Source organism: Moschus berezovskii, chromosome 2 (assembly GCF_049115385.1).
Source record: "Moschus berezovskii isolate FMDL1 chromosome 2, NW_MosBer_1.0, whole genome shotgun sequence".
NCBI lineage: Eukaryota > Metazoa > Chordata > Mammalia > Artiodactyla > Moschidae > Moschus > Moschus berezovskii.
The window spans coordinates 91,506,954-91,532,614 of NC_142461.1; the positions used below are offsets into that span (position 1 = coordinate 91,506,954).

The following is a 25,661-nucleotide window of genomic DNA, read 5'->3' on the forward strand; positions in this document are numbered from 1 at the left end:
GGAGAAAAGAGTTGCAAATCATATATCTGAAAAGGGTCCAGAGTCTAACATATAGAAAGAACTCTTATAACTCAGCAATAAAAAGATAACTCAGTTTAAAGTGTGTGAAGTGTTTGAATAAATATTACTCCAAAGAAGATATACAAATGACCAGTAAGCACATGAAAATATGTTCAACTCAGTAGTCATTTGGGAAGTGGAACTCAAAGCCACAGTGCACTTTACACTCTCTAAGGTGGCTATAATAAAATGTTTTGGTAAAAGTAAATGTTAGTGAAGAAGCAGAGAAATTTTACTGATGGGAATGTAAAATAGTGTAGTCATAGTGGAAAACCATTTGGCAGTTCCTCAAAAGGGTAAACATAGTTACCATAAGATCAAGCAATTCCACTCTTAAGTATATACCCAAGAAAAATAAAAACTTATGTTTATACAAAAAAATGTACATGAATGTTAATAATAGCATTAGTCACAAATAGACCAGAAGTGGAAACCACCCAAATGCCTATCAAATGATGAGTGGTATAACAGTGAAATGTTATTCAGTGATAAAAATGAATCATGTACTGATTCATATTACAACATGGATGAACCTTGAAAACATTATACTAGGTGAAAGAAGCCAGATACAAAAGACTATATCTTGTATGATTCCATTTACATGAAATGTTCCCAATAAGTAAATCCATAGTGAAAGAAAGTAGCTTAGTAGTTGCCAGGGAGTGGGGAGAGGAGAGAATGACTGCTAATGGGCACAACATTTCTCTCAGAGGTGATGGAAACATTCTAGACTAGATGATGGTTGCCCAATACTATGAACATACTAAGAGGCTCCACTAAATTGTATTGTTTTAAAATGGTGTATCTTACATGATATGAATTTCATCTCAATAGAAATAATTTTAAATAAAATAAAAACAACAAACCCTGAAACAAAAACTTGTGGCGTTTACAAGGATTAATAGCACATGCAGTAGGGACAAACCCTGAGTGTTATCTTAGATTCCTGTGGCTGGTGCCTTCTTTTTCTTTCTTGGTCAGAGGTGCATCCACATGGGGTTGACCCTCCACTCTGACTGCTGAAATGTCGAGGAGTGAGTTCTCTGTGGAGTGAAACTTGATCAATGGGAGACTAGAGGCAGAATGGCAGCAGGCAGATAAATTCTCCTTCCTTTCTTCCTCCATGGAGCACACTGAGTGCAGCTGTTCCTTGGAATCACCTCTTTGTGGCTTGTTATGAAGTGGTGAGCAGCATAGTAGCATAGGATCACATGGCTTTATATTTTCTAGCTTCATCGTACCTCTGTCTATTTCTCCCTCCTGTTCTTTTTCCTTTACCCTCATTGTCTTGGGTTTATTCCTCCCATTCTCGCTATTCTCTCCTTTCTATATGTAATAGTTTACATCTGCTAACCCCAGCATCCCAGTCCATCCCTCCCAGGTCCCTCTCCCCCTTGGCAAACCCAAGTCTGTTCTCTAAGGACAGCTCGTAGTACACTTTTTAATATAATTTTGTGTATGTATTTATTTTTGACTGTTCTGGGTCTTTGTTGATGTGTGCGCTTTTCTCTAGTTGCAGGGAGTGGGGGCTGTACTCTAGTTGCAGTGCTCTGGTTTCTTGCTGCGGTGGCTTCTCTTGATGTGGAACAGGGATTCTAGAGAGCACGGGCTTCGACAGTTGCGGCAGGTGGACTCAGCAGATGGGGCGCCCAGGCTCCAGAGCACCGGCTCGTCAGTTGTGGGTCAGGGGCTTAGTTCCTCCATGGCACGTGGGAATCTTCCTGGACCAGGAACCAAACTGTGTCTCCGGCACTGGCAGGCAGATTCCTTATCACTGAGCCAGCATAGTGCAATTTTAAGGTTGGTAGTATTTCCTCATTTTGCAGATGAGGAAACTGGAGCACAGACTTGTTAAGTAACTCCCTTAAGGTTGCACAGCAAGAGAGTACTGGAGTAAGGTTTCAAATTCAGGCGTCTCACTCTTCCCCTCTATGTGTTAGTCACGCATGGTCAACGCAAGCTGTGAAATGAAGGCTCTTGGCTGGGTAGCCGTGCCAAAGAGGTTGAAATAAGGTTAATTTCAGATGACATTAAGTAATGCTTGATGCTTATGCAAGGACTGTGCAGAGGGAGACAATTTAAATCAATAACGGGAAGGAATACTGTGGTTGAAAGATGCTTTAATGAAAATGAGCCACTTGCAGTGTTTGGTATGTGTTGACATCAAGTTTCTGATTAAAAAGAACTTAAGATTGGCAACTCGTTGATATTTAATGTTAAATTATTCAAAATGAAATCAGAAAGCTTTCCTCACCATCCCTCTCGAACTGAGCCCAGATTGTGAGGAGACTGGTGTCAGTGCGATTCCTTCGGGGGGCCCAGGGGGCTGCGCGAATCTGTCCCTCAGATGCTGCCTCACTCGACCAAGTGGATGTACACGAACGTATTCTTACCTCCGTTTAAGATGAGATAACGTTTGTGTCTGTCACTCATGGAGGGAAAGAGATCCTTGATACTTGTTTTCTCATCACATTATTTAACGAAGTGCCAAGCACAGTGCCTGGCAGTCACATTATGAAGTGAATGAGCCTCTCCTTCCCTTTCTGAATGCAAACCTGTTTGGGGGAATCAAATTATAAATGGAAGAGGGTGTAGTGAGCGTGAAATTGGCAAGGCTGGCATTATCAGGCTGTTACAAGGTGATAAGGGTTCTACTCCATTTTCTAGCAATTCATCTATTTAAAACAAAATAACACACCAATCCATTTGGAGTTAATTTGAGCGTATCATGCATTGTTTGGTGTCAGTTAATCTTTTTCACAATTTTTAATAAAGTTATCATACTATTATTTAATATTTTCCTATTCTGTGATTTTGAAAAATTGCTTGTACAGTGAAATAGTTCTATGTCTGAGCTCCCTAGAGTGTTCTATTTTCTGAATTCATTTTTATGCTTTCTCTCATTCTGTTTTGATTAATATTTGTCTGTACTGTGTTCTAATTTCTGATTAATCCATATTGATTTCCTCTATTGATTTTGATTTGTAACACATTTACTCTTGTTTTCTGTTTTGACAGAATAACTTTAGGATTGTTTTGTTATGCCATTTTAAAAATGTCATTGATATTTGTATCAGAATTCGTGAACAAAATGTCCAAATTACTTTTTAGCCAGTTTAAAATAAAGTGAATATCTAACTTGACCCATTGCATGGGTGCTCAAATGATGGTTTTCTAAGTAAGTAAGTAAAGATTTTACTGCTATCAATTTAATTGAAAAAAAAATAGAGTCCAAATAAAGGATAGAATGATGATAGCTTAGTGTTACAGTGACACGTTGATCTCATTTCTTCAGGTTTTGTTATACACCGTGAATCAGTCTTTGGAAGAACACAGTATCACCTAATTTTATTTGTGGTCTCAGTGGCCAGACTGGGTGTATACTCAGTCGCTTTAGTCATGTCTGACTCTTTGCGACCCTGTGGACTGTAACCCACCAGGCTCTCCTGTCCATGGGATTTTCCCAGCATGAATACTGGAGTGGGTTGCCACGCCTTCCTCCAGGGGATCTTCCCGACTCAGGGATTGAATCTAGGTATCTTACATCTGCATTTGCACGCAGGTTCTTTACCAGACTGCCTGGGTTTAAATCAACATATTTGCTAGACTTGTTACCTCACAGTGGGATGGTAACAGTGCCTATCTCATAGGGTTATGAGGAGAATCAGCTGATACATACTAAGGACTTCAACAGTAGGCAGCCCATAATTTTAGTTATGTGAAGGAGACTTGGAGCTATAAAGACACATTTTGGTTCATTGGAGAGGCCAGTTTACCTCTGTATCTTTTTTCTCCTCTAATCTGAAAGTCTAGCCTGCACAGGTTTGTATGGGCAGCACGACCCAGTACGGCTGTACTCTCATCCCTGGTGTTCGCTGTTATCAAAGAAATGCTTCTGAGCTTCTGCACCTGACTTATTTATTGTCGGTTCTGGCAGCCATCCCCTGGCCTCCTGGCAAAAATAGCTGGATTTCATTAAAATTCAATCTCTCCTGATACCATCTCTGCTGGATATTAGAAGGGACTGCTAGCAGTGGAGCTTTAGCAACCTAATTAAGAATGGATTTGGGTTGAAATTTTCTAAGTGCTCTAAAATTACAGTCTATAAAGTTTCTCTCTCTGTCTACGCACATCCCTGTACCCTGGGCTCCCTGTTTCTCCCCAGCTCATCCTGCCAGCAGAAGCTGGGCTGAGTCTCTGTGGCTTCCCCCGTTTAGACACTGAGATGACTCTGGCTTCGTATTTCAGGTGCAAATCCTCTTTCATCGTCCCGAGTCCCTGCTCCCAGGTCCCCTGGATGAGTGAAGCCTCGGTCTGCCATGGAAGCTGGCCCTGCCCTGGCCTGGCTCCTGCTCCTCAGTCTGCTGGCTGACTGTCTGAAAGCCGCCCAGTCCCGGGACTTCACTGTGAAAGACATAATCTACCTCCACCCTTCAAGTAAGACTCCCTTCTCTTTGCTGCAGATTGTCACCTGCTTTCAAATAAAATTTGAAAGCTGAAAACTGGCCAGGAGTAGGCAGCCTTCCATGTGGGGGAAACCCGGTGACTTAATTGTTGGGAGTGTACGTGCTGGGCTTCCCAGGTGGCGCTGGTGGTAAAGAACCCACCTGCTAATGCAAAAGATGGAGATGCAAGAGATGCAGGTTTTGATCCTTAGGTCAGGAAGATCCTCTGGAGGAGGAAATGGCAACCCACTCTAGAATTCTTGTCGGGAAAACCCCATGAACAGAGGAGCCTGGTGGGCTACAATCCATGGGGTGGCAATGAGTCAGACATGACTTAGTGACTGAGTATGCACACATGTGCATAACCAAAATGTGTTGTGTGTGTGTTCACCTCCCCCTTTTACAGGGTGCTCGTTTTTAAGTAAAATACTGGGCTTGTTTGCTCTGTTTCCTGCACCATGGCTCTGATTCTGAACCCTCTTCTCTCTGACTCTGCCAGGTCTCAGTCAGCTATCAAAGTAAACGACCGAGTCCCACAGGAAGGTGTTGGTAAAAGATCAGGCCTTTATAAGCAAGATAATAGCTGGCCTTCCTGTCTGTGCATCTAATTCTCAGTTTCAGCATAATTGCCTCTCACCACTTCCTGTTTGCCTATCGCTTTCAGTTTCCTGTGTTTAAGAGTTATCTTCGGAGTGCAGAATAATGTGTGTCCCAGGTCCCTTCCCCGGAGTGTCTGACTGCATGTATCTGGGGCGGTCCCCATGGATTTTTGCTTTCAGCAAGAATTCAGGTGATTCTGCTGCTGCCTATATTCAAAGAATTGCACTTTGGGAAACACGGCAGCTTAGCTTCCTCTGTTGGTCACCATCTCTGTATTTATCTCATGTTTCATATTTGCTTGGCCCTCTGCTGGATTGCCAGTGTGGTGGTGAGTGTGTGCTAGTTGCTCAGTCTTGTCTGACTCTTTGCGACCCCATGGATGGTAGCCAGCCAGTCTCCTCTGTCCATGGAATTCTCCAGGCAAGAATACTGGTGGTGGTGAGAGGCGGGTATTTAGTCTGTGGGCTGACCTTTTACCATTTGCCTCAAGGTGTATCACTCTTTTCAAATGTTCTATTTGACAAACTTTTTTGAGCATGTACTGTGTGTCAGGCGTGATATGATAGGCATGGGAGATGTAAAGGCAAACCAATCATAGTCCTTGCTTTTGAGGAACTTGCAGTCTGCAAGGTAGAGGCAGTCACTTGGACTCCTTTGATGCCACATAGTTAAAATATTTAATGTCTTCATGTTCTGGTTAAATGAGAGATGGTTCAAGGAATGCACAGGGGCTTGGACTCTCTACCTGACCTTGGGTGAGCACCTCGGTGAGCACTTCATAGCCTTCTGACTTGAAATAAATTCTCTAACTTTGTGAAGAGTAAGTAAAAGAACACACACAAAGCACTTAGCACTGTGATCCATGTGTGTGTGCTAAGTCGCTTCAGTCATGTCCAACTCTGTGCAGCCCTATGGACGGTAGCCCACCAAGCTCCACTGTCCACCAGATTCTCCAGCCAAGAATACTGGAGTGGGTTGCCATTTCTCCTCCAGTGGACCTTCCTGATCCAGGGTTTGAACCCATGTCTCTTGAGTCTCCTGCATTAGTAGGCAGGTTCTTTACCACTAGTGCCACCTGGAAGCCCGTGAGCCATAGTAAATGCTCAGTAAATGTTAGGAGAATCTTTTAAAGTTTGATCTCTACATTTCTAGCATGGTTAGAATGATGTATACCCTATAGTATTGTATTGTGGACTAGAAATAATATTTGTAAAGTACTAGGGCTTCCGTCTATGGGGTTGCACAGAGTTGGACACGACCGAAGCAACTTAGCAGCAGCAGCAGCAGCAGGCACATACATAACATGAAATCAGATGCTTATTATTTATGCTATTGTAATTGACTCAGATAGTAAACTGAGAACGCTAAATATACATCACTGTTTTTTTTAACTCCAAATATATTTTTCATTGGCAGCTAGTAGTTTCTTTAGATTTATTGTTCTCACCAGGATAGACTGGTGCCTACTGGTTAATTGTATGGAAAGCTTATCTGGCTGCTTGTTTTTGCAAGGCAGTTTATTTTAGTAACATTCATGAAAAGAGAGTGCTTTGGTAGTTTTTCTGTTTCCTAGGATTGAATTGTGTTATTTTCTCCAAGGGCTTCCCTAGTGGCTCAGATGGTAAAGAATTTGCCTGCAATACAAGAGACCCTGGTTCAAACCCTGGCTCAGGAAGATTTCCTGTACAAGGGGATAACCACCCATTCCAGTATTCTTGCCTGGAATATTCCATGGATGGAGGCTTGACGGGCTATAGTCCATGGGGTCACAGCCATGCTTTTTTAAATTGGAGTTGGTGAAAAAAAAAGCCTCGGTTCTGGTCTCTTGTGTTTGATTGCCAGGACTTAAAGTTTCTGTGGGATTCTTTGTATGCTTCAGTGACAGACTCAGAAGTCACTGGGCCTCGTAACAGACCTGTGCCTGGCCTTCTCTGAGGCTGTGATTGTACACACAGAGTGGGAAGGAAAATTGAAAGGGGTTGTTTTAAGTGATCGAGAACCAGCAAACACACCCACTGCTTCTGCCTCAGTGGTATGGTGTGTCAGTTCTGGTGTTGGGTGGGCCTCTGTTTCTTTGTTTATTTTTGGCTGTGTTGGGTCTTTGTTGCTGTGTGCAGGTTTTCTCTAGTTGTGACAAAGGGGGACTACTCTTCATTGTAACTTGGGCTTTTTTTTGCAGTGGCTTCTCTTATAGCACAGCATGGGCTCTAGGAACATGGGCTCAGTTGTGGCTCTTGGGCTCAGCTGCTTCACAGCATGTGGGATCTTCCCAGACCAAGGATCAAACCCGTGTCCCCCGCACTGGAAGGCAGATTCTTAACCACTGGGCTACCAACGAATTCCCAAATGGGACCATATTTGGAAAGTCCATTTCAGAATGGGATCTTTGATGGATGACCTTTGAATAACACTGGAGGGGAAACCATCTGTGCTGTTTAGAAATTGATGGAAAATTTCCACTCAGGTGACCTATGTTACTTGATGCTTTTGAACTGTGGTGTTGGAGAAGACTCTTGAGAGTCCCTTGGACTGCAAGGAGATCCAACCAGTCCATTCTAAAGGAGATCAATCCTGAATATTCATTGGAAGGACTGCTGCTGAAGCTGAAACTCCAATACTTTGACTCCCTGATGCGAAGAATTGACTTATTTGAAAAGACCCTGATGCAGGGAAAGATTGAAGGTGGGAGGAGAAGGGGACAACAGAGGATGAGATGATTGGAAGGCATCACCAACTTCAATGGACATGAGTTTGAGTAGACTCTGGGAGTTGGTGATGGACAGGGAGGCCTGGTGTGCTGCCATCTGTGGGGTTGCAAAGAGTTGGACATGACTGAGCGACTGAACTGAACTGAACTGACCTATGTTAGCTGAATAAAGCCATGGCCTGATTAAAAAGAGCTCACTATATAGAAAGAAATGCAAAAAGGCAAAATGGTTGTCTGAGGATGCCTTACAAATAGCTGAGAAAAGAAGAGAAGTGAAAGGCAAAGGAGAAAAGGAAAGATATACCCATTTGAATGCTGAGTTCCAAAGAATAGCAAGGAGATATAAGAAAGCCTTCCTCAGCGATCAATGCAAAGAAATAGAAGAAAACAATAGAATGGAAAAGACTAGAGATCTCTTCAAGAAAATTAGAGATAACAAGGGAAAATTTCTTGCAAAGATGGGTACAATAAAGGACAGAAATGGCATGGACCTAACAGAAGCAGAAGATATTAAGAAGAGGTGGCATGCATACACAGAGGAACTGTACAAAAAAGATCTTCATGACCCAGATAACCACGATGGTATGATCACTCACCTAGAGTCAGACATCCTGGAATGCGAAGTCAAGTTGGCCACAGGAAGCATCACTATGAACAAAGCTAGTGGAGGTAATGGAATTCCAGTTGAGCTACTAAAAGATGATGCTGTGAAAGTGCTGCACTCAATATGCCAGCGTGTCTGGAAAACTCAGCAGTGGCCCAGGATTGGAAAAGGTCAGTTTCATTCTAGGCCCAAAGAAGGGGCAATGCCAAAGAATGCTCAAACTACTGCACAGTTGCACTCATCTCACATGCTAGCAAAGTAATGCTGAAAATTCTCCAAGCCAGGTTTCAATAGTATGTGAACTGTGAACTATGAACTTTCAAATGTTCAAGCTGGATTTATAAAAGGCAGAGGAACCAGAGATCAAATTGCCAACTTCCGCTGGATCATCGAAAAAGCAAGAGTTCCAGAAAAATATCTACTTTTCGTTCATTGACTATGCCAAAGCCTTTGACTGTGTAGATCACGACAAACCGTGGAAAATTCTTCAAGAGATGGGAATACCAGGTCACCTGACCTGCCTCCTGAGAAATCTGTGTGCAGGTCAAGATGCAACAGTTAGAACTGGACATGGAACAATGGACTGATTCCAAATCGGGAAAGGAGTATGTCAAGGCTGCATATTGTCATCCTGCTTATTTAACTTATATGCAGAGTACATCCTGCAAAATGCCAGACTGGATGAAGCACAAGCTGGAATCAAGATTGCCGGGAGAAATATCAATAACCTCAGATACACAGATGACAACACCCTTATGGCAGAAAGTAAAGAAGAACTAAAGAGCCTCTTGATGAAAGTGAAAGAGGAAAGTGAAAAAGTTGGCTTAAAACTCAACATTCAGAAAACTAAGATTGTGGCATCCAGTCCCATCACTTCATGGCAAATAGATGGGGAGATAATGAAAACAGTGAGAGACTTCATTTTTGGGGGCTCCAAAATCACTGCAGAGGGTGACTGCATCCGTGAAATTAAAAGACGCTTGCTCCTTGGAATAAAAGTTATGACCAACCTAAACAGCATATTAAAAAGCAGAGACATTTTTTACCCACAAAGATCTGTCTAGTCTAAGCTATGGTTTTTCCAGTAGTCATGAATGGATGTGAGAATTGGAGTATAAGGAAAGTTGAGCACGGAAGAGCTGATGCTTTTGAACTGTGGTGTTGGAGAAGACTCTTGAAAGTCCCTTGAACTGCAGGGAGATCCAACCTGTCAATCCTAAAGGAAATCAGTCCTGAATATCCATTGGAAGGAGTGATACTTCAGCTGAAACTGCAATTCTTTGGCCGCCTGATGAGAAGAACTGACTCATTGGGAAAGACCCTGGTGCTTGGAAAGATTGAAGGCAGGAGGAGAAGGGGATGACAGAGGGTTAGATAATTGGATAGCTTCACCGACACAATGGACATGAGTTTGAGTGGGCTCTGGGAATTGGTGATGGACAGGGAAGTCTGGCGTGCTAAAGTCCATGGGGTCACAGAGTCAGACACAACTGAGCAACTGAACTGACTGATACAGAAAGAAGTGATGGAGTTTTCTGATGTGATTTTGGAATGTGGAGAAGGGCAGAGGCAGTTGTTCATAAGCTACATTGTATGTTGATTCGCCCACAGGTCTGGGCCGAGTTCGCTTTGAGAGTCTCCATAACTGGTCACTAGGAATATAAGTTTGTGCTGGATTCAAGTTCCTGTCCGTTTCCCACTTAGCCAGAACTTGGTTTATTCTGCACACTTTAAAGCAGAGTTAACTTCACATTTCTCTGCACTGTTTCAGAAGTTTTTGGAGTTTTTTAAATGGTCGTAGTCGTCTGCCCTTGAGCAGCACCCAGTAGACTGAGTTTAGATAAAGCTGTCTCTCCACAAATAAGCAGGTTTCTGTCGAACACAGATAATAAAAAATAGATGAGGGAAGTGTGGGATTATTTTGATTTTGAATTATTAATATAATCGCCTCACTTTGTAGATGGAGGCACAGATAGCTTTCTTGGGGTCAGTGAGTGAGCCCGATTCCATTAATATTAGATACTGCTCAGAACGTGCCCAAGGAGAAATGCAGTGATGCTCGAGATGTGAGAAGACACACGTTTTCTACACCAGACAAACACGAACTCTTTCCCCCAAGACCCCAGACAGCCCTCAGAGATAACAAGGTGTGGGACTGGAAACTGGGTTGGCAAAGTTCAGCCTTCCATGACTAATCTCCTTTGCTGTGTGGTTCCCTAATCTTTGAAGTTTCTAAGCCTTTAAAAGAAATAAACTTAATGGCTTTCAAACTTAAGGCACCATCCTCAATAACATTCTTTTTAATCATTTATATGTTTTTTTTTATGTGAAAAATGATATATTTCTTCCTAGCCCATGATTAAAGTACCACAAGCCTAATAAAAACCTCTAAAGCAGGTGTTCATTTTAAGAGACATGGAGCTACTTATTTGGTTGTTAGACCTCATACGTGATAGCAGAATTTAACATCCTAAGTGACTTCAGCCTGTTCTTGGCCTCTTTTCTGTCCTTGTAATAGAAACTTTTCCAGAGAAATCCAGTTTTCCTCTGGTTGCATATTCTGTGGCTTTTCTTAATCATGTGGGCCAAAGAGTTCTATCTCTGCAGGTGGCTTGTTTACGCCCAGATAGTGAGCCAGTGAACAAGAGGGCTTCCCGAGTGGCTCAGAGGTGAAGAATCTGACTACAGTGCCGGAGACTGGGGTTCAGTCCCAGGGTTGGGAAGATCAGGGAATAGCTACCCACTCCAGTATTCTTGCCTGAGAAATTTTAGGGAGCGTGAAGGCTGTCTAGAAAGGTCCCAGGAAAGGCATTTCTACCAGGAATATATTCATGGTATTAAATTATACTGACAACATGTTGTTGCCTAATGGACAGAGAAAGTCAGTTTATTAGATTTCTAGAAATTTTGTGTTTGCATCCAATTTCCAAAACCAATGGAAATTAATTTAGCAAGAATGAAAAATAAAAGTTTGGATACATTATACATCAGTATACGTTATAAAACAAGACTCTCTTCTCACCATAGTTTTGGTAACTTAAGGCCTTTATCCAGGCAAAATTTCCAAGAGATGGAAACAAAGACGAAATCTTTTCTGATGCCTTACAAATGAATTATGGTCAGTTGAACTATGGCTGACCAGGAAAGTTAATGGACAGATTATATTACAGGGAGTAACTGGGCTCTTTGGCTTTTCTTTTTTTCTTTACAATCACCTTCTCTTGAGGGACCAAGGACTTATGCCCTGAAATACAGAGTACTAAGCTTATTAACTCTGTGATCAAGAGCCAAATTAGATTCATTCGCAGCTGGGGCCACAACAATTTGAAACCCTACTTGCTTTGTAATGCTTTGAAGTAACAAAGAAGAAAATAGCACATCTCTTAGGAACCTCTTTCCATCCTTTTTTTAAAAAAAAAAAAAAAAGAAAACAAATCTTTTTTATCAGATGCAGTATCAGTTAGCAAGTTAGTGGAGATAATTGTTCATCTGTAGACCTTGCTTTTTAGCTAAATATTTCCAGGATGGGGAATTTAACCATTACATAGTATTGTGCTGTAATTATTGACTGAAAGCTGAGTCTGTTTTCAGAGATTTGTCACTGAAAAGGATTTGATTATTCACTGATCACTAATACCTACCAAGATATAAATACAAGTTCCTAGAAGTAAATGTTAGACTGTCATTGTTGAGAATGCACACAGATATGAAGTTGTGGATTCAAAAATAAAGCTCACCAAAAATGAGATCATTTGGTTAATTGTCAATGATCCATGCTGATAAACGCTTTCAGAGATAAATGATTTTAAACAGAGAGTCTGTTGCTATCCTAGTATTTTAGCTCATATTCCTGTTTAAAGTTTTATATACTTTGGGTTAATTTCTGGGAGTTGGTGATGGACAGGGAGGCCTGGCGTTCTGTGATTCATGGGGTCGCGGAGAGTCGGACACGACTGAGTGACTGAACTGAACTGAACTGAGGCCTACTCATATAAGAAATGGCAGTGTTTAATATTGTCACTAGTCTTGCAGAAGATAATTTTGAAGACTCTATTAATCCAAATTTGGGAATACTACAACTTACTAGTGCTAGGTTCTCAATAAGTTTATTTTTGGAATGGCTGGATCATCAATCTTTGTTCAAAGTTCTTAATTTATCTCTTTGATGGGAAAGTTTCCAGGAATAACTAATCCAGCATTCCAGCTAAAAATCTTACTGGCTGCTGTGACAGACAGATAAAATTGGATACTCTAGTGAATTAATCATGCAAGCTGAAGTATTATGGTTAACTTGCAGTCATAAACCTTGGTGAATATGATCATTTTTTGAGAAATGCTCTTCTTGGACAAATCATTTACATCTTTTTTTCAAAACTCCTGCTTTAATAATTCTACTTCAAATATTACAAAGTTCTATCTGTTCTACATTTTTCTATATTGAATACCTTAAAGTAGGTAGCAAAACTATTTTTAATGTATCCAATCAGGATAATTTCCTAAAAAACTTTGTATGGTTTTTAATGATGGTATTTATAAAAATAATCTAATTAAAATGTCTTTAAGAATAAAATGCCGTTTGGAATATGAGAATCTATTTATTTTAAATTCTTTAGGTGTGTACTTACCTAACCCACCTATCTAGGCAGTAGAATGTAAAGTCAGAGTTTTACAAAACAGTTGACTTCTGCTTTATTATAATTACGTGATAGGGAGAGCATGTTTAACCAGAGTGAAATTTTCTCTCTGGGAACGCAGTGGTTGGATGGCTATGGCTAGGCTGCCTTCCATTCCTCATTTTTTACGACAAGCTATGCTCTCAGAATCACTCTGCTTATGAACTTGAGTCACCAGTCACTAGGAGGAATATAGAACTCTCAAATGGGCCTGTTAAATGTTCCAGTTATCTGTCTTTTTTAGACAGTTTATAACTTTTGATCATGTTAGCTTATCGGATATTGTCAGAGTCAGCTCTGTGAAATATTGCAAGCAAGATGGGCAGCTATTCTAGGCAAGGTGAAAATCAAAGTTATATCTGGCCCATAATTCTGGCCTTAAGCTGCTGCCTCCTCCTTCATTTATTTTTGATAACATACTTAATTGGTTCCATGTGGGCAAAGCAATTTACCCTGAGATGATTATTTCCGCCAGTGGGACATGCAGGCTCAGCCATCTGCGAGGAAGAACAGTTGGCTGCTGCAGATGAAGTGTTTGCGTGTTTGCAGCTTTCAAAGAGGCCAGGTAGTTTTACAAATTAGAACACACACACACACACACACACACAAGTTCTGTCTATGAAAGGCAAAACTCTAAGCAACAAAGCAAGCAAATGATTAGAACTAAGCAGCAAATGAAAATACATCAGGGAAAAGGACAGCCAGCCTCGCCTGACATTCCTTGTGGATCCTCTTCCTTAAATGCCAAGGAGACCCTGGTGTGTGGTGCACTCTAAGAGCCTGACTCTCATGGGTGTATCCCACCTGAACACAAGTCCAAGGCAAAGAATACAAGTACTGGAGGACAGCCCCTTCAGAAGGCAGGAAGAAGCAGCTCAGGGATGGGGAATGGAGGGGATGGCTAGGAAGAGCTTCCTGGAATCATGAATCCCTGAGGCTGGAGCTAGAATCCCACAGTGCATTCACACCCCCACCATGCCCTCAGCACGCTGCCCCTGACATTGTCTATGGGTTCCCAGGCCTCGTTAGGAGGGTCACCTCTGCACAGGCAGCATGTATTTTGCAACAAAAACTATTCTCTTAGCTGACACTTACTATCCCCCCGGATGCTTAATTATGTCATGTTCAGCCTGATAAAAATTTTAGATTGAGCTAAAGAAATGCTGTTGATAAGAAATGATCAAACATCAATAAAGTTTTAATGATTGAGCCTAGTATTTATATTTGCCATGTTAATATGTCTACTTAAGTTGACATATAAAAGTCAGTGGTAGGAAATCTAGAGTGCCCTTTGTTAATTGATATTTTTACTGAGATTATTATAGCTACATCAGTACTTATAAGAAATTATATGTAGAGATTTCATGTGTACTTTACCCAGTTTAACCTCAATGGCAACATTTTAAAAATCAATAACCAGGTTATTGATGCTAATATATTAATCCACCAGTTTTATTCAGACTTCCCCCATTTTACTCGTGTTCATTTGTACCATTTTTGCATGAGTGTTTCTGTTCTACATATTTTTATCACATGTAAGTTTGTGGATCCACCACCAAGTCTAGCCACTAAACAATTTCAGTAGCACAAAGATTCCTTCTGTTGGCCTCATTCACACCATGTCCCCCTGGCCGTCTCTCTCCTACCACTCTCATCCCTAGCCTCCTAGCCACCACTAATCTTTTCTCCATTTCTAAACTTTTCTCATGTAAAAAATGTTACATAAATGGAATTATACAGTAGATAACCTTTGGGGGATTGACTTCTTTCACTCAGGATAATTTCCTGGAAATTCACCCAGGTTGTTTACTATATTAATATTAATTATTATTGCTTTTTTAAAATTTATTTATTTTAATTGGAGGCTAATTACTTTACAACATTGTATTCGTTTTGCCATACATTGACATGAATCTGCCCTGGGTGTACATGTGGTCCCCATCTTGAACCCCCCTCCCACCTCCCTCCCCATCCCATCGCATCCCTCTGGGTCATCCCAGTGCACCAGCCCCGAGCATCCTGTATCATGCATTGAACCTGGACTGGCGATTCGTTTCACAAATGATAATATACATGTTTCAATGCCATTATTATTGCTGACTAGTGTTCCATGGTATGGATGTACTGCAGTTTGTTTAACCTTCACCCATCAAAGGACATCTGGGTTGTTTCCAGTTTGGCAGTGTTACAAATACAATTGCTGTGAACATTTGTGTACAGATTTTTGTGTGAATGTATGTTTTCATTTCTCAGGGATAGATGCCCAGGAGTGCAGTTTCTGAGTTATATGATAATTGCATGTTTAGTTTTTTAAGAAACTGTCAGGCTATTTTGATAATCCTCTTTAAAAAGTAATTTTAAAAAATTCCTATGTGTATTTCTGTATAAAACCTAAAACTACAGGCTCCACACTGTTACACTGCTGTTTTTTATGTTTTGTCCAGCATTTTACAAATTCTCAAATATAGGGATAGTTGCAAGTTAACACTTTTAGACTCTTTGAAAATAATCTGTGATCTAGTAATCCTTTATTGTTATTTTTAATAAAAGAAGATACAAAATACAAATAAAATTAAAAAATAAAAAAAATCTCACTTCACCATGTAGGCTTTTATGCTCAATCTAAAAAATTAATATTCTCTCTTGATTTTTTTTTGTAGCCACACCATATCCTGGTGGATTTAAGTGCTTCACCTGCGAAAAGGCAGCAGACAATTATGAGTGCAACCGATGGGCTCCAGACATCTACTGCCCTCGAGGTAAACTCTCAGTAGGCACATTGGACTGCCCAGAGCTGTCCACGAGTGCAGTGCCTTGTTGACTGTGTGTGATGCATGTATGAGAGAGGCATGCTTGCAGTCTCAACTTCTCTTGTCTAAGGCTATGAGTAGATCTTTTATGCCACATCAGCAGCTTATCACCAGACACTGTCAGAGCTATAAACTGATCTGTAGGCTTATCCACTTGCTTATGAAGCCTCGCTGGAGCTCCAAAAGAGGTAAGTGATTACCCCCAGGCCTGACAAACGCTGGACAAGAAGAGATCAACCAGCCTGTAATCCACTCTTTGAAGCATTAGTCATTGCATAGGAACTTCCTTTAAGTAAAAATATGAATTGCTGTTCATATAAAGATCCCATTTATTACATATCTTGCCAGAGGCTTCTATCCTGAGACTGCATGAAAGCTAGCATTCTAAGTGTCACCATCGCACAAATAAAAACCCTGAGCTTTTTAAACCATTAAGTTCTCTTTGAAGGATGAGATGGATGCCCTATGGAAGCATGAAACTTTCACTCAAAGGCCTGTTTCAGAATGAAGCAGATGTTTCATATTCAGGTCGCTTTTATCCTCTTGAATCAAATAAGATGGGTATATTTTTACATGGAGTCACTGTTAACTTACTGGCTTTTAGGTCTGAAGGAAAGTCACTTCATTTGATGGGGAGATGATACGGATGGGGTATTTTATTGACAAATGTTTGAGCATATAGTAAGATGGACTTCACTGCTGATCTAATTCACTTGTTAGAATGACTGAATATACCAGCCAAACCTGCTATTTTTTCAATGTAATGCAAGAGCTCTTATACTCACCCCAGTGGAAGGCACACTGTTTCTCCTGGAGGACTGGGCATCAGGAGAGCATGCAGATTGCAGTGAAGGGCAGGTGTTATCTCCCTGCTGCTGCTGCTAAGTCGCTTCAGTCGTGTCCGACTCTGTGCGACCCCATAGACGGCAGCCGACCAGGATCCCCCGTCCCTGGGATTCTCCAGGAAAGAACATGGAGTGGGTTGCCATTTCCTTCTCCAATGTGTGAAAGTGAAAAGTGAAAGTGAAGTCGCTCAGTCGTGTCCGACTAGTAGCGACCCCATGGACTGCAGCCCACCAGGCTCCTCTGTCCATGCGATTTTCTAGGCAAGAGTACTGGAGTGGCTTGCCATTGCCTTCTCCAGTTATCTCCCTAAGTCAGTGCTATTTATGTGACGCAGGAATCTCTACCCAGACTGCCCAGCAGAAATACCTGTGGGTCTTTTCAAAATCATCTGGACCTGTGTCCTGCCTCGACTAGTGGTTCTCAGACTTCATCAAGACCATCACTCCCTGGAGTGCTTATTAAAATACAGATTTTGGCCCCCCCTCCCCCTCTCCCTCCCCCTCCTTCCTAGTTTCTGATTTAGTAGATCTGAGATGGGGCCTGGGAGTTTGGATTTCTAAAGCAATCCACAGTGTTATAAAAGCTGTTGTTCTTGAGGTCACGTGTTCAGAACCACAGCTCTAGACCAACTGAGCCAACATCTCTCAGGTTAGGGCCATGCTTCTGTGTGATATCCCAGGTGATTCTAATGAATAGTCAGGCACAAGAACCACTGGGAGCTCCTCTCCCCACTCAGAGAGCCAAATGTAGTATTGTCATTTCTAGATTCTTGTTTACTTTGATGTTAGTTGAGTTTCAAAAGACCACAGGGAAGAAGAAAATATGGAAACACTGAAAATCAGCTTAATCACAAGCTAGGTATCTAGTCAGCCAAGTAATCAAACAGAAGTCCTGTCTACACTGCCTTCTGCTGTCAGGCATTCATTCCAGAATCAGCAGTATTTTCTAATATTATACTACAGAGTGAATTTGGGTGGGTTGCTGATGGACCTGGTTAAAGCACGGCTTCTTAAACTTGGCGGCACATTGAAATCACAAGGGAAAACACTGATGCCTAGGCCCATCCCCAGAGATTCATATTTAGATGGTGTGGGTGCAGCCAGACATATGAATTTTTGAAAGCTTCCCTAGTAGTTCAAATAGGCAGCAAAATTGCAGAGTCACTGTAAACAGTGACTCTGGACAAAAACAGGATGATTTGCTTGTGTAGCCAATAACCTTTGGCCTGGTTCCTGCTGGGACAAAGCTGGCAGATGAGCTTTTGAAACCATTGGCACTGGTCAGAGATACTGTATGGGAACCCGACAGTGCTTCTCTCAGGATCACCCTGGCAGAGACGATGCAGAGGAAAAGGAGGGCTTGTGAACTGGTGCTCTCCTGGGCTGTGGGCTGTATTTCACAGAGGCCCTGTCTGAGTCAGGAGGTGTACAAGTTTATTCCTGACACAAAGGGAAGACAGGGAGCGCTAGTACTCTGCTTGAATTCCTCTCCGGACACAAGGAAGTTCCATCTTCGTGCTTTCTTTCAAGGTCAAAATCTATCCTTCTAAAGTACAGATACCTGAATATAGCACAGGTCTTTACACAATTTCTCCTTCTCCCTTTTTTATCCTGAAATTTATAGGATTAAATGGAAAGTGATGCCCTGAGGTTCATGACACAGAACCACTTATGCCAAACCCTTTGGGGGATTATATGGTGAAAGATAGGAATCAGGTTTCTTCTTTCAAGGAGCTGGCAGTTTAGCCAAGGAGATACAATCTGAACATATCAAATGTCAAAAATAGCAGAACAAAGGCTAATGCCAAAGGCAGCATGGCATTAAATGCTGTGGGAGTTGAGGGGGAAGCATTGCAGCTGGGGGGCTGAGGTGACCACTGACAGTGTTATGGGCTGGGGAGATGGCAGCAGCCCGACAGGTGAGCAAGGATGGGGAGGAAGAGTGAAGGGGGCATGTCTTCCAGGAAGTCACTCAGAGCAGAGGCATGGGGTGCGCCCATGTGGGCTCAGTGGACCCTGAAAGACCTGAGCTGGGTATAGCAGAATGTGCTGGGGAATGGTAAGAGCAGAATAGAGGAGCCATGCTGTTTTGTGGCGTCTTGAACATCGGTAAGGAGTGAGGACTGGAGCTGAAACCTGAGAAAAGATGATTCTTTCTTGTGCAGCCGTGATTCCCATGAGCCATCGACCTTTCTTCTGGGTTTGCTCCAGATTTTTCTAAGAATGAAAATAATGCCATCATTACTAGTGCATGATAAGTCACTTCACTCGTGTCTGACTCTTTGCAACCCTATAGACTGTAGCCCGCCAGGCTCCTCTGTCCATGGGATTCTCCAGGCAAGAATACTGGAGTGGGTTGCCATGCCCTCCTCCAGGGGATCTTCCTGACCCAGGGATCGAACCTGAGTCTCTTACATCTCCTGCATTGGCAGGTGGGTCCTTTACCACTAGCGCCATCAAAATGTAAAATGTGTCTACTGAAAACTACTCATTAAATCTACATTTTCCACCCATTTATTAGTTTGATTGAAACAGCTATAGGATTACCAACAGGCATGGTAAGGACAGCTCAGTAGTTTCTTCTGAGACATTCCTTGTTTTCTATTGGCTTATATTGTGATCTGTTTAACTAGGTTTCAATTAACACCTGATATGAAAATAACTGGTTGAAAGTGAAAAAAACCCAGTTTGTATAAATATTAAATTTGATCCCTATGGAATAAACTTGCATCCCAAATTGCATAGGAGATTGAATTTCAAGTTCCTCTCATTCTGACTTGAAATGTGTGTTATAAAGGTGCTTTCTCCTCCATTGCATTGTTACTGCCTTTGGCACTTATAGATTCACAGGACCATGTTCCTTCCCAAGACATGAGAATTTAGGACAGCCTCCATCATGGACTGCCATTGTTCACCCCTCAGCTTGCTTTAGTCCCTGAGCACTTCCTTTGCAATAACCTTAATTTCATCAACTGCTCATTATAAACCTATGTAACTTTCTTATCTCTATGAACCAGAATAGGAAACGATCTGGAAATCATATTATATGAGGGACCAATTGAAGAAACTGGTGAAGGCAAACAAGAGTTGAGCATTCTGTGCTCAGATGCACGTGTGTTTGCCTGTGACATTTCTCTGTGCTGAGAGATTAAAATCTCCTTGAGACAGAGACTGTCTTAAGTGTTTATTAAGAGTTTGTAGAATTAAATATGAAGTAAAAAACATTGCAGTTTTTTAAAAGGCTTATTCTGTGGAAGATACCTAAGCTGCTAAGGATTTTATATTCCTTCTTAATTATAAAGTACAGGTGTCTCCCTTGAGGGCAAAATCTTCCTCGGAAATTTCTGCTGATATAAAATCTGGCCAGAATTTTGAGATAGAGGGACATATCCTTTTCATTCCAGAATCTCTGCTGCTCACTGTATTTCTGGGAAAGTAAAGAAAAATCTGAGCATGTCCCTTGGCAGCTCTTCCTGTATCTGTTATCTGGAATAAACAGGGAATACAAATGTGATCCCCAGCTCAACTGAAGACAAGCCCCACAGTTACAGAATTTCAGGAAAGACTTCCTTATGGTCAACTTTTTGCAGATCGAGCCCAGGCTAGACAGTCTTTTTGTTTACTTTACTTAAGGGTGGATTTTTTTTTTTTTCTCTTTCAGGCAGTCTTATTCATTGGACATAGCCCTTCAGGGTTCCTGCCTTTATACAGGAGTCTATACCTCTATACCCCATGAGGAGCCAAGGCCTTGCATCTTCTTATCTTTTATCTATCAGCCCTCCCGTTTCCCACCAGGGTAGAGAGTTCAGTACTTTCCTCAGTGTTGGCCCCTGGGGTTTCCCTAGCTTCCTGGAGAGTTCATTTGTACATTTACAAAAGGTATTGTTATCCAACATTTCTGGCTGCTTTGTAAAGAGGTAGTGTTCAGGTGATCTATCCTGTCATATTGCTAAATGAAAGTCTTAGATTTCATCCTTTAAAAAAATTTTTTTAAAAACCTTTTTTTTTATTGGAGTATAATTACTTTGCAGTGTTGTGTTAGTGTCTTCTGTACAATGAAGTATATTGGCTATATGTATACAGATAGGTTCCCTCTTGAGCCTCCCTCCCATTTCCCCATCCTACCCCTCTAGGTCATTGCAGAGCACCAAGCTGAGCTCCCTGTGCTATGAAACAGCTTCCCACTAGCTAGCTATTTTACACGTGATAGTGTATTTATGTCACACCTAATCTCCCAATTCATCTCACCCTCCCCTTGCCCCTTTGTGTCCACACATTTTTTTCTATATGTCTGCATTTCTATTCTTGTTTTAAAAACAAACTTTTAAAAATTAAAGTTTAACATACATTCTGGAAAGTGCATAGACCATAAGTGCACAGTTTGTTGAATTTTCACAGCATGAACATGCAATGTATCTGCTGTTCATGTTAAGTCACAGAAGTCATAGTGGCCCAGAAGGCCACTGAGGATCCCCAGTCATTACTGTCCATCTCCCACAGGTAATACAGTTGTGAGTGTTGTGCAGTTTTATATAAATGGAACCATACAGAATGTCCTCCTTTCATTCCCACCTTCTAAATGTGAAATTCATCTGTGTTTTTGTGAGCAGCAGTCATTCTTTCTCACAGAAGCACAGTAGATCATTATATGAATATACTAAGATCCATCTATTCCACTGGTGATAGGCATCTGGATTGCTTCCGTGCACAGCATTTTTGCATATGTCTTTTGGTGCACCTGTATATACATTTCCACCAGGTCTATCCCAGGAGATGGGGTTGCTGAGCACACGGTACTCATGCTTTGGCTTTACTGGATTTTACCTAATAGTTTCCAGAGTCACTGCACCGATTTCAGACTCTCCAGCAATGTGTGAGAGTGCCAGTTGCCGTGCAACCTTGCCAACACTTAGTACAGAAACGATAGAAGCTAGAAGTGAGTGGAATGACATTTCCTAAAGCACTGGAAATACATAACTGCCAGCCTATAATTCTATACCAGGACCGTCAGTCTCCCTCCACTGTACTCCCTTCTTGTCTCCTGGCTGCCATGCTCCTTCTGAATTCCTGTTTGTGCCTCCCACTTAACACAAAGGCTCTGCTTAGCTTCTGTCTCTCCCAGCAGGGCTTTCTGCCTAGCTTCTTAGCCTCTTTACGTGTGTATTAGCAAGTGCCTCGAGGGCAGAATAGGTATAGAGTGTCAGGTTAAGCTTAATGCATTGTTGGTTTGGCTGTTATCTTACTCATCAAATCATCTCTGCCTTGGTAGCTCACCTATGCTTTCACAAGATTTCAGTTGTTGTTTTAATATTATCCAGCTGTTTTAGTTTTATGCTACCATTTCTTGGTTCATCTCAGGTGGCACTGGAATTCTCAAAATTACTCTTCAATTAGAATTTTCCAGCAACTTTTTAAGCAAAAGTTCTGCTATCAACCTAAGCAATATATATATATATATTTGTACCCTTAGAGCATCTGAGGTCAAACCAAAAATCAGATTGATTATATTCTTTGCAGCCAAAGATGGAGAAACTCTATATAGTCAGCAAAAACAAGGCTGGGAGCTGACTGGCTCAGATCATGAACTCCTTATTGCAAAATTCAGACTTAAATTGAAGAAAGTAGGGAAAACCAATAAACGATTCAGGTATGACCTATATCAAATCCCTTATGATTATACAATGAAAGTGACAAATAGATTCAAGAGATTAGATCTGATAGACAGAGTCACTAAAGAACTCTGGACGGAGGTTCATAACAATATGCAGGAGGCAGTGATCAAGACCATCCCCAAGAAAAAGAAATGTAAAAAGGCAAAATGCTTGTCTGAGGAGGCCTTACAAACAGGTATGAAAAGAAGAGAAGCAAAAGGCAAAGGAGAAAAGTAAAGATATACCCATTTGAATGCAGAGTTCCAAAGAATAGCAAGGAGGGATAAGAAAGCCTTCCTCAGCAATCAGTGCAAAGAAATAGAGGAAAACAATAGAATGGGAAAGACTAGAGATCTCTTCAAAAAAATTAGAGATAACAAGGGAAAATTTCATGCAAAGATGGGCACAATAAAGATGGGTTAGGGTTAGTATGGACCTAACAGAAGCAGAAGATATTAAGAAGAGGTGGCAAAAATACACAGAACTATAAAAAATAGATCTTCATGACCCAGATAACCATGATGATGTAATCACTCCCCTAGAGCCAGACATCCTGGAATATAAAGTCAAGTGAGCTTTAGGAAGCATCACTACGAACAAAGCTAGTGGAGGTGATGAAATTCCATTTGAGCTATTTCAAATCCTAAAAGATGATGCTGTGAAAGTGCTGCACTCAATATGCCAGCATATCTCGAAAACTCAGCAGTGGCCACAGGTCTGGAAAAGGTCAGTTTTCATTCCAGTCCCAAAGAAGGGGCAATGCCAAAGAATGTTTAAAACTACCACACAGTCGCACTTATCTCACACACTAGCAAAGTAATGCTCAAAATTCTCCAAGCCAGGTTTCAACAGTATGTGAACCGGGAACTGTAAATTCCAGATGTTCAAGCTGCATTTATAAAAGGTAGAGCAACCAGAGATCATGTTGCCAACCAGAGATCAAATCCACTGGATCATCAAAAAAGCAAGAGAGTTCCAGAAAAACATCTACTTTTGTTTCATTGACTATGCCAAAGCCTTTGACTGTGTGGATAACAATAAACTGTGGAAAATTCTTCAAGAGATGGGAATACCAGGCCACCTGACCTGTCTCCTGAGAAATCTGTGTGCAGATCAAGAAGCAACAGTTAGAACTGGACATGGAACAACAGACTGCTTCCAAATAGGAAAAGGAGTACGTCAAGGCTGTATACTGTCACCCTGCTTATTTAACTTATATGCAGAGTACATCATGAGAAATGCTGGGCTGGATGAAGCACAAACTGGAATCAAGATTTCTGGGAGAAATATCAATAACCTCAGATATGCAGATGACACCACCTTTCTGTCAGAAAGTGAAGAAGAACTAAAGAGCCTCTTGATGAAAGAGGAGAGTGGAAAAAGTTGGCTTAAAACTCAACATTCAGAAAACTAAAATTGTGGCATCCGGTCCCATCACTTCTTGACAAATAGATGGGGAAACAATGAAAATAGTGAAAGACTTTATTTTGGGGGGTTCCAAAATCACTGTAGATGGTGACTGCATCCATGAAATTAAAAGATGCTTGCTCCTTGGAAGAAAAGCTATGACCAACCTATACAGCATATTAAAAAGCAGAGACATTATTTTGCCAACAAAGGTCTGTCTAGTCAAAGCTATGGTTTTTCCAGTAGTCATGTATGGATGTGAGAGTTGGACTGTAAAGAAAGCTGAGTGCCAAAGAATTGATGCTTTTGAACTGTGGTGTTGGAGAAGACTCTTGAGGGTCCCTTGGACTGCATGGAGATCAAACCAGTCAATTCTAAAGGAAATAGCCCTGAACATTCATTGGAAGGACTGATGCTAAAGCTGAAACTCCAATACTTTGGCCTCCTGATGTGAGGAATTGATTCATTAGAAAAGACCCTGATGCTGGGAAATATTGAAGGCAGGAGGAGAAGGGAATGACAGAAGATGAGATAGTTGGATGGCATCATAAACTCTATGGACACAGATTTGAGTAAACTCCGGGAGTTGGTGATGGACAGGGAAGCCTGGTGTGCTGCAGTCCATGGGGTCGCATAGAGTCGGACATGACTGAGCTACTGAACTGAACTGAACTGAGAGCATCTGACCTACTCCAACTCAGTGTTTTTGTCTAAATATTTTCCGTTAACAGAATTGCCTCAGATAGGAAGCATTGCTTTTGTGTTTCACTTTGATTTTAACTACTGTCAACCATAAAGTTCTATATATCCTTACTCACTTTGCATCCTTTTCAGTTACCTTCTTAGACTTTGTCTGGAGATAAACACATCACTTTCTGAGTTTCAGGGATTTGCTTTAAGGCAGAGATTTGTGAAGTGTGTCCTTAAGAAGTGTGGATGTGGATGGTGTTTTTAAAAAAGAGAGAAGTAACTGTTTAGTAGTTTCTTCAAGAGATGCTGACTGCAGGGTAAAGGAGAGCAATTATGACTCAATCTGGTTGATAAGTATTTATTTACTTTTCTTTTCTGCCTTGAGACATTTCTTACTTGGGAAAAGAAAACAGTATTTTTTACAGGCCTGTGGATAGCAGTTGATAGGACTAGGAAAGCCATGAGATTAATCAGATGCCTGGACGCCAGAGGAGAGCATGTGAACATTCCTAATTAGGGTACACCTTAAATAATTCAGCGTATCTGCAACTCATTTATAGTTCATCTTTCTCGTAAGTCTATTTTCCTTCATCATGGATTCTTTTTTTCTTTCACTATCGTTTAACTGAACTTAAAATTGAGATATCCATACAGAATAGTGAACAGCATGATGAATTTTTACAAACTGATCTTACCATGTACCTGGCACCCAGATTAGGAAATTGACTGTATTCCACACCCAAGTACGTTCTAGCATGTCTGTTTTCAGTCACTGTCCCTACCACCAAGGGCCTTGTTATGGGCTGAATTGTGCCATCTACCAAATTCATTCCAGTACTCCCAAATGTAACTGTATTTGAAGATGTCATTGGGATAGGTTCTAACCCAATATGACTGGTGTCCTTATAAGAAGAGATTAGGGCACAAACATGCAAAGGTAAAACCATATAAAGATACAGAGAGAAGGTGATCATCTATAAGAAAGGTAAAGAGGCCTCAGAAGAAATTAACCTTGCGGACATCTTGATGTTGGACTTCTAGCCTCTAGACCTGTGAGAAAATAAATTTCTGTGGTTTAAGATCCCCAGTCTGTGCTACTTTATTATGGCAGCCCTAGAAAACTAAGGAAATTATCCTCCTGATTTCCAATGGCATAGATTAGTTTTGTT

General features: G+C 41.3%; 1 protein-coding gene across 4 annotated transcripts in view; it reads left to right on the forward strand.

Moving 5' to 3' along the window:
- The window catches only part of LYPD6 (LY6/PLAUR domain containing 6), a 140,582-nt gene that overhangs the window by 101,233 nt on the left and 13,688 nt on the right, over positions 1–25,661 (forward strand). For all 4 annotated transcript variants that reach the window (XM_055398047.2, XM_055398049.2, XM_055398045.2 and 1 more), the window contains 2 exons: positions 4,309–4,497; positions 15,750–15,848. In XM_055398047.2, the coding sequence (XP_055254022.1) occupies positions 4,380–4,497; positions 15,750–15,848 (217 nt within the window). In that variant the 5' untranslated portion in view covers positions 4,309–4,379. The remainder of the gene's footprint in view (positions 1–4,308; positions 4,498–15,749; positions 15,849–25,661) is intronic.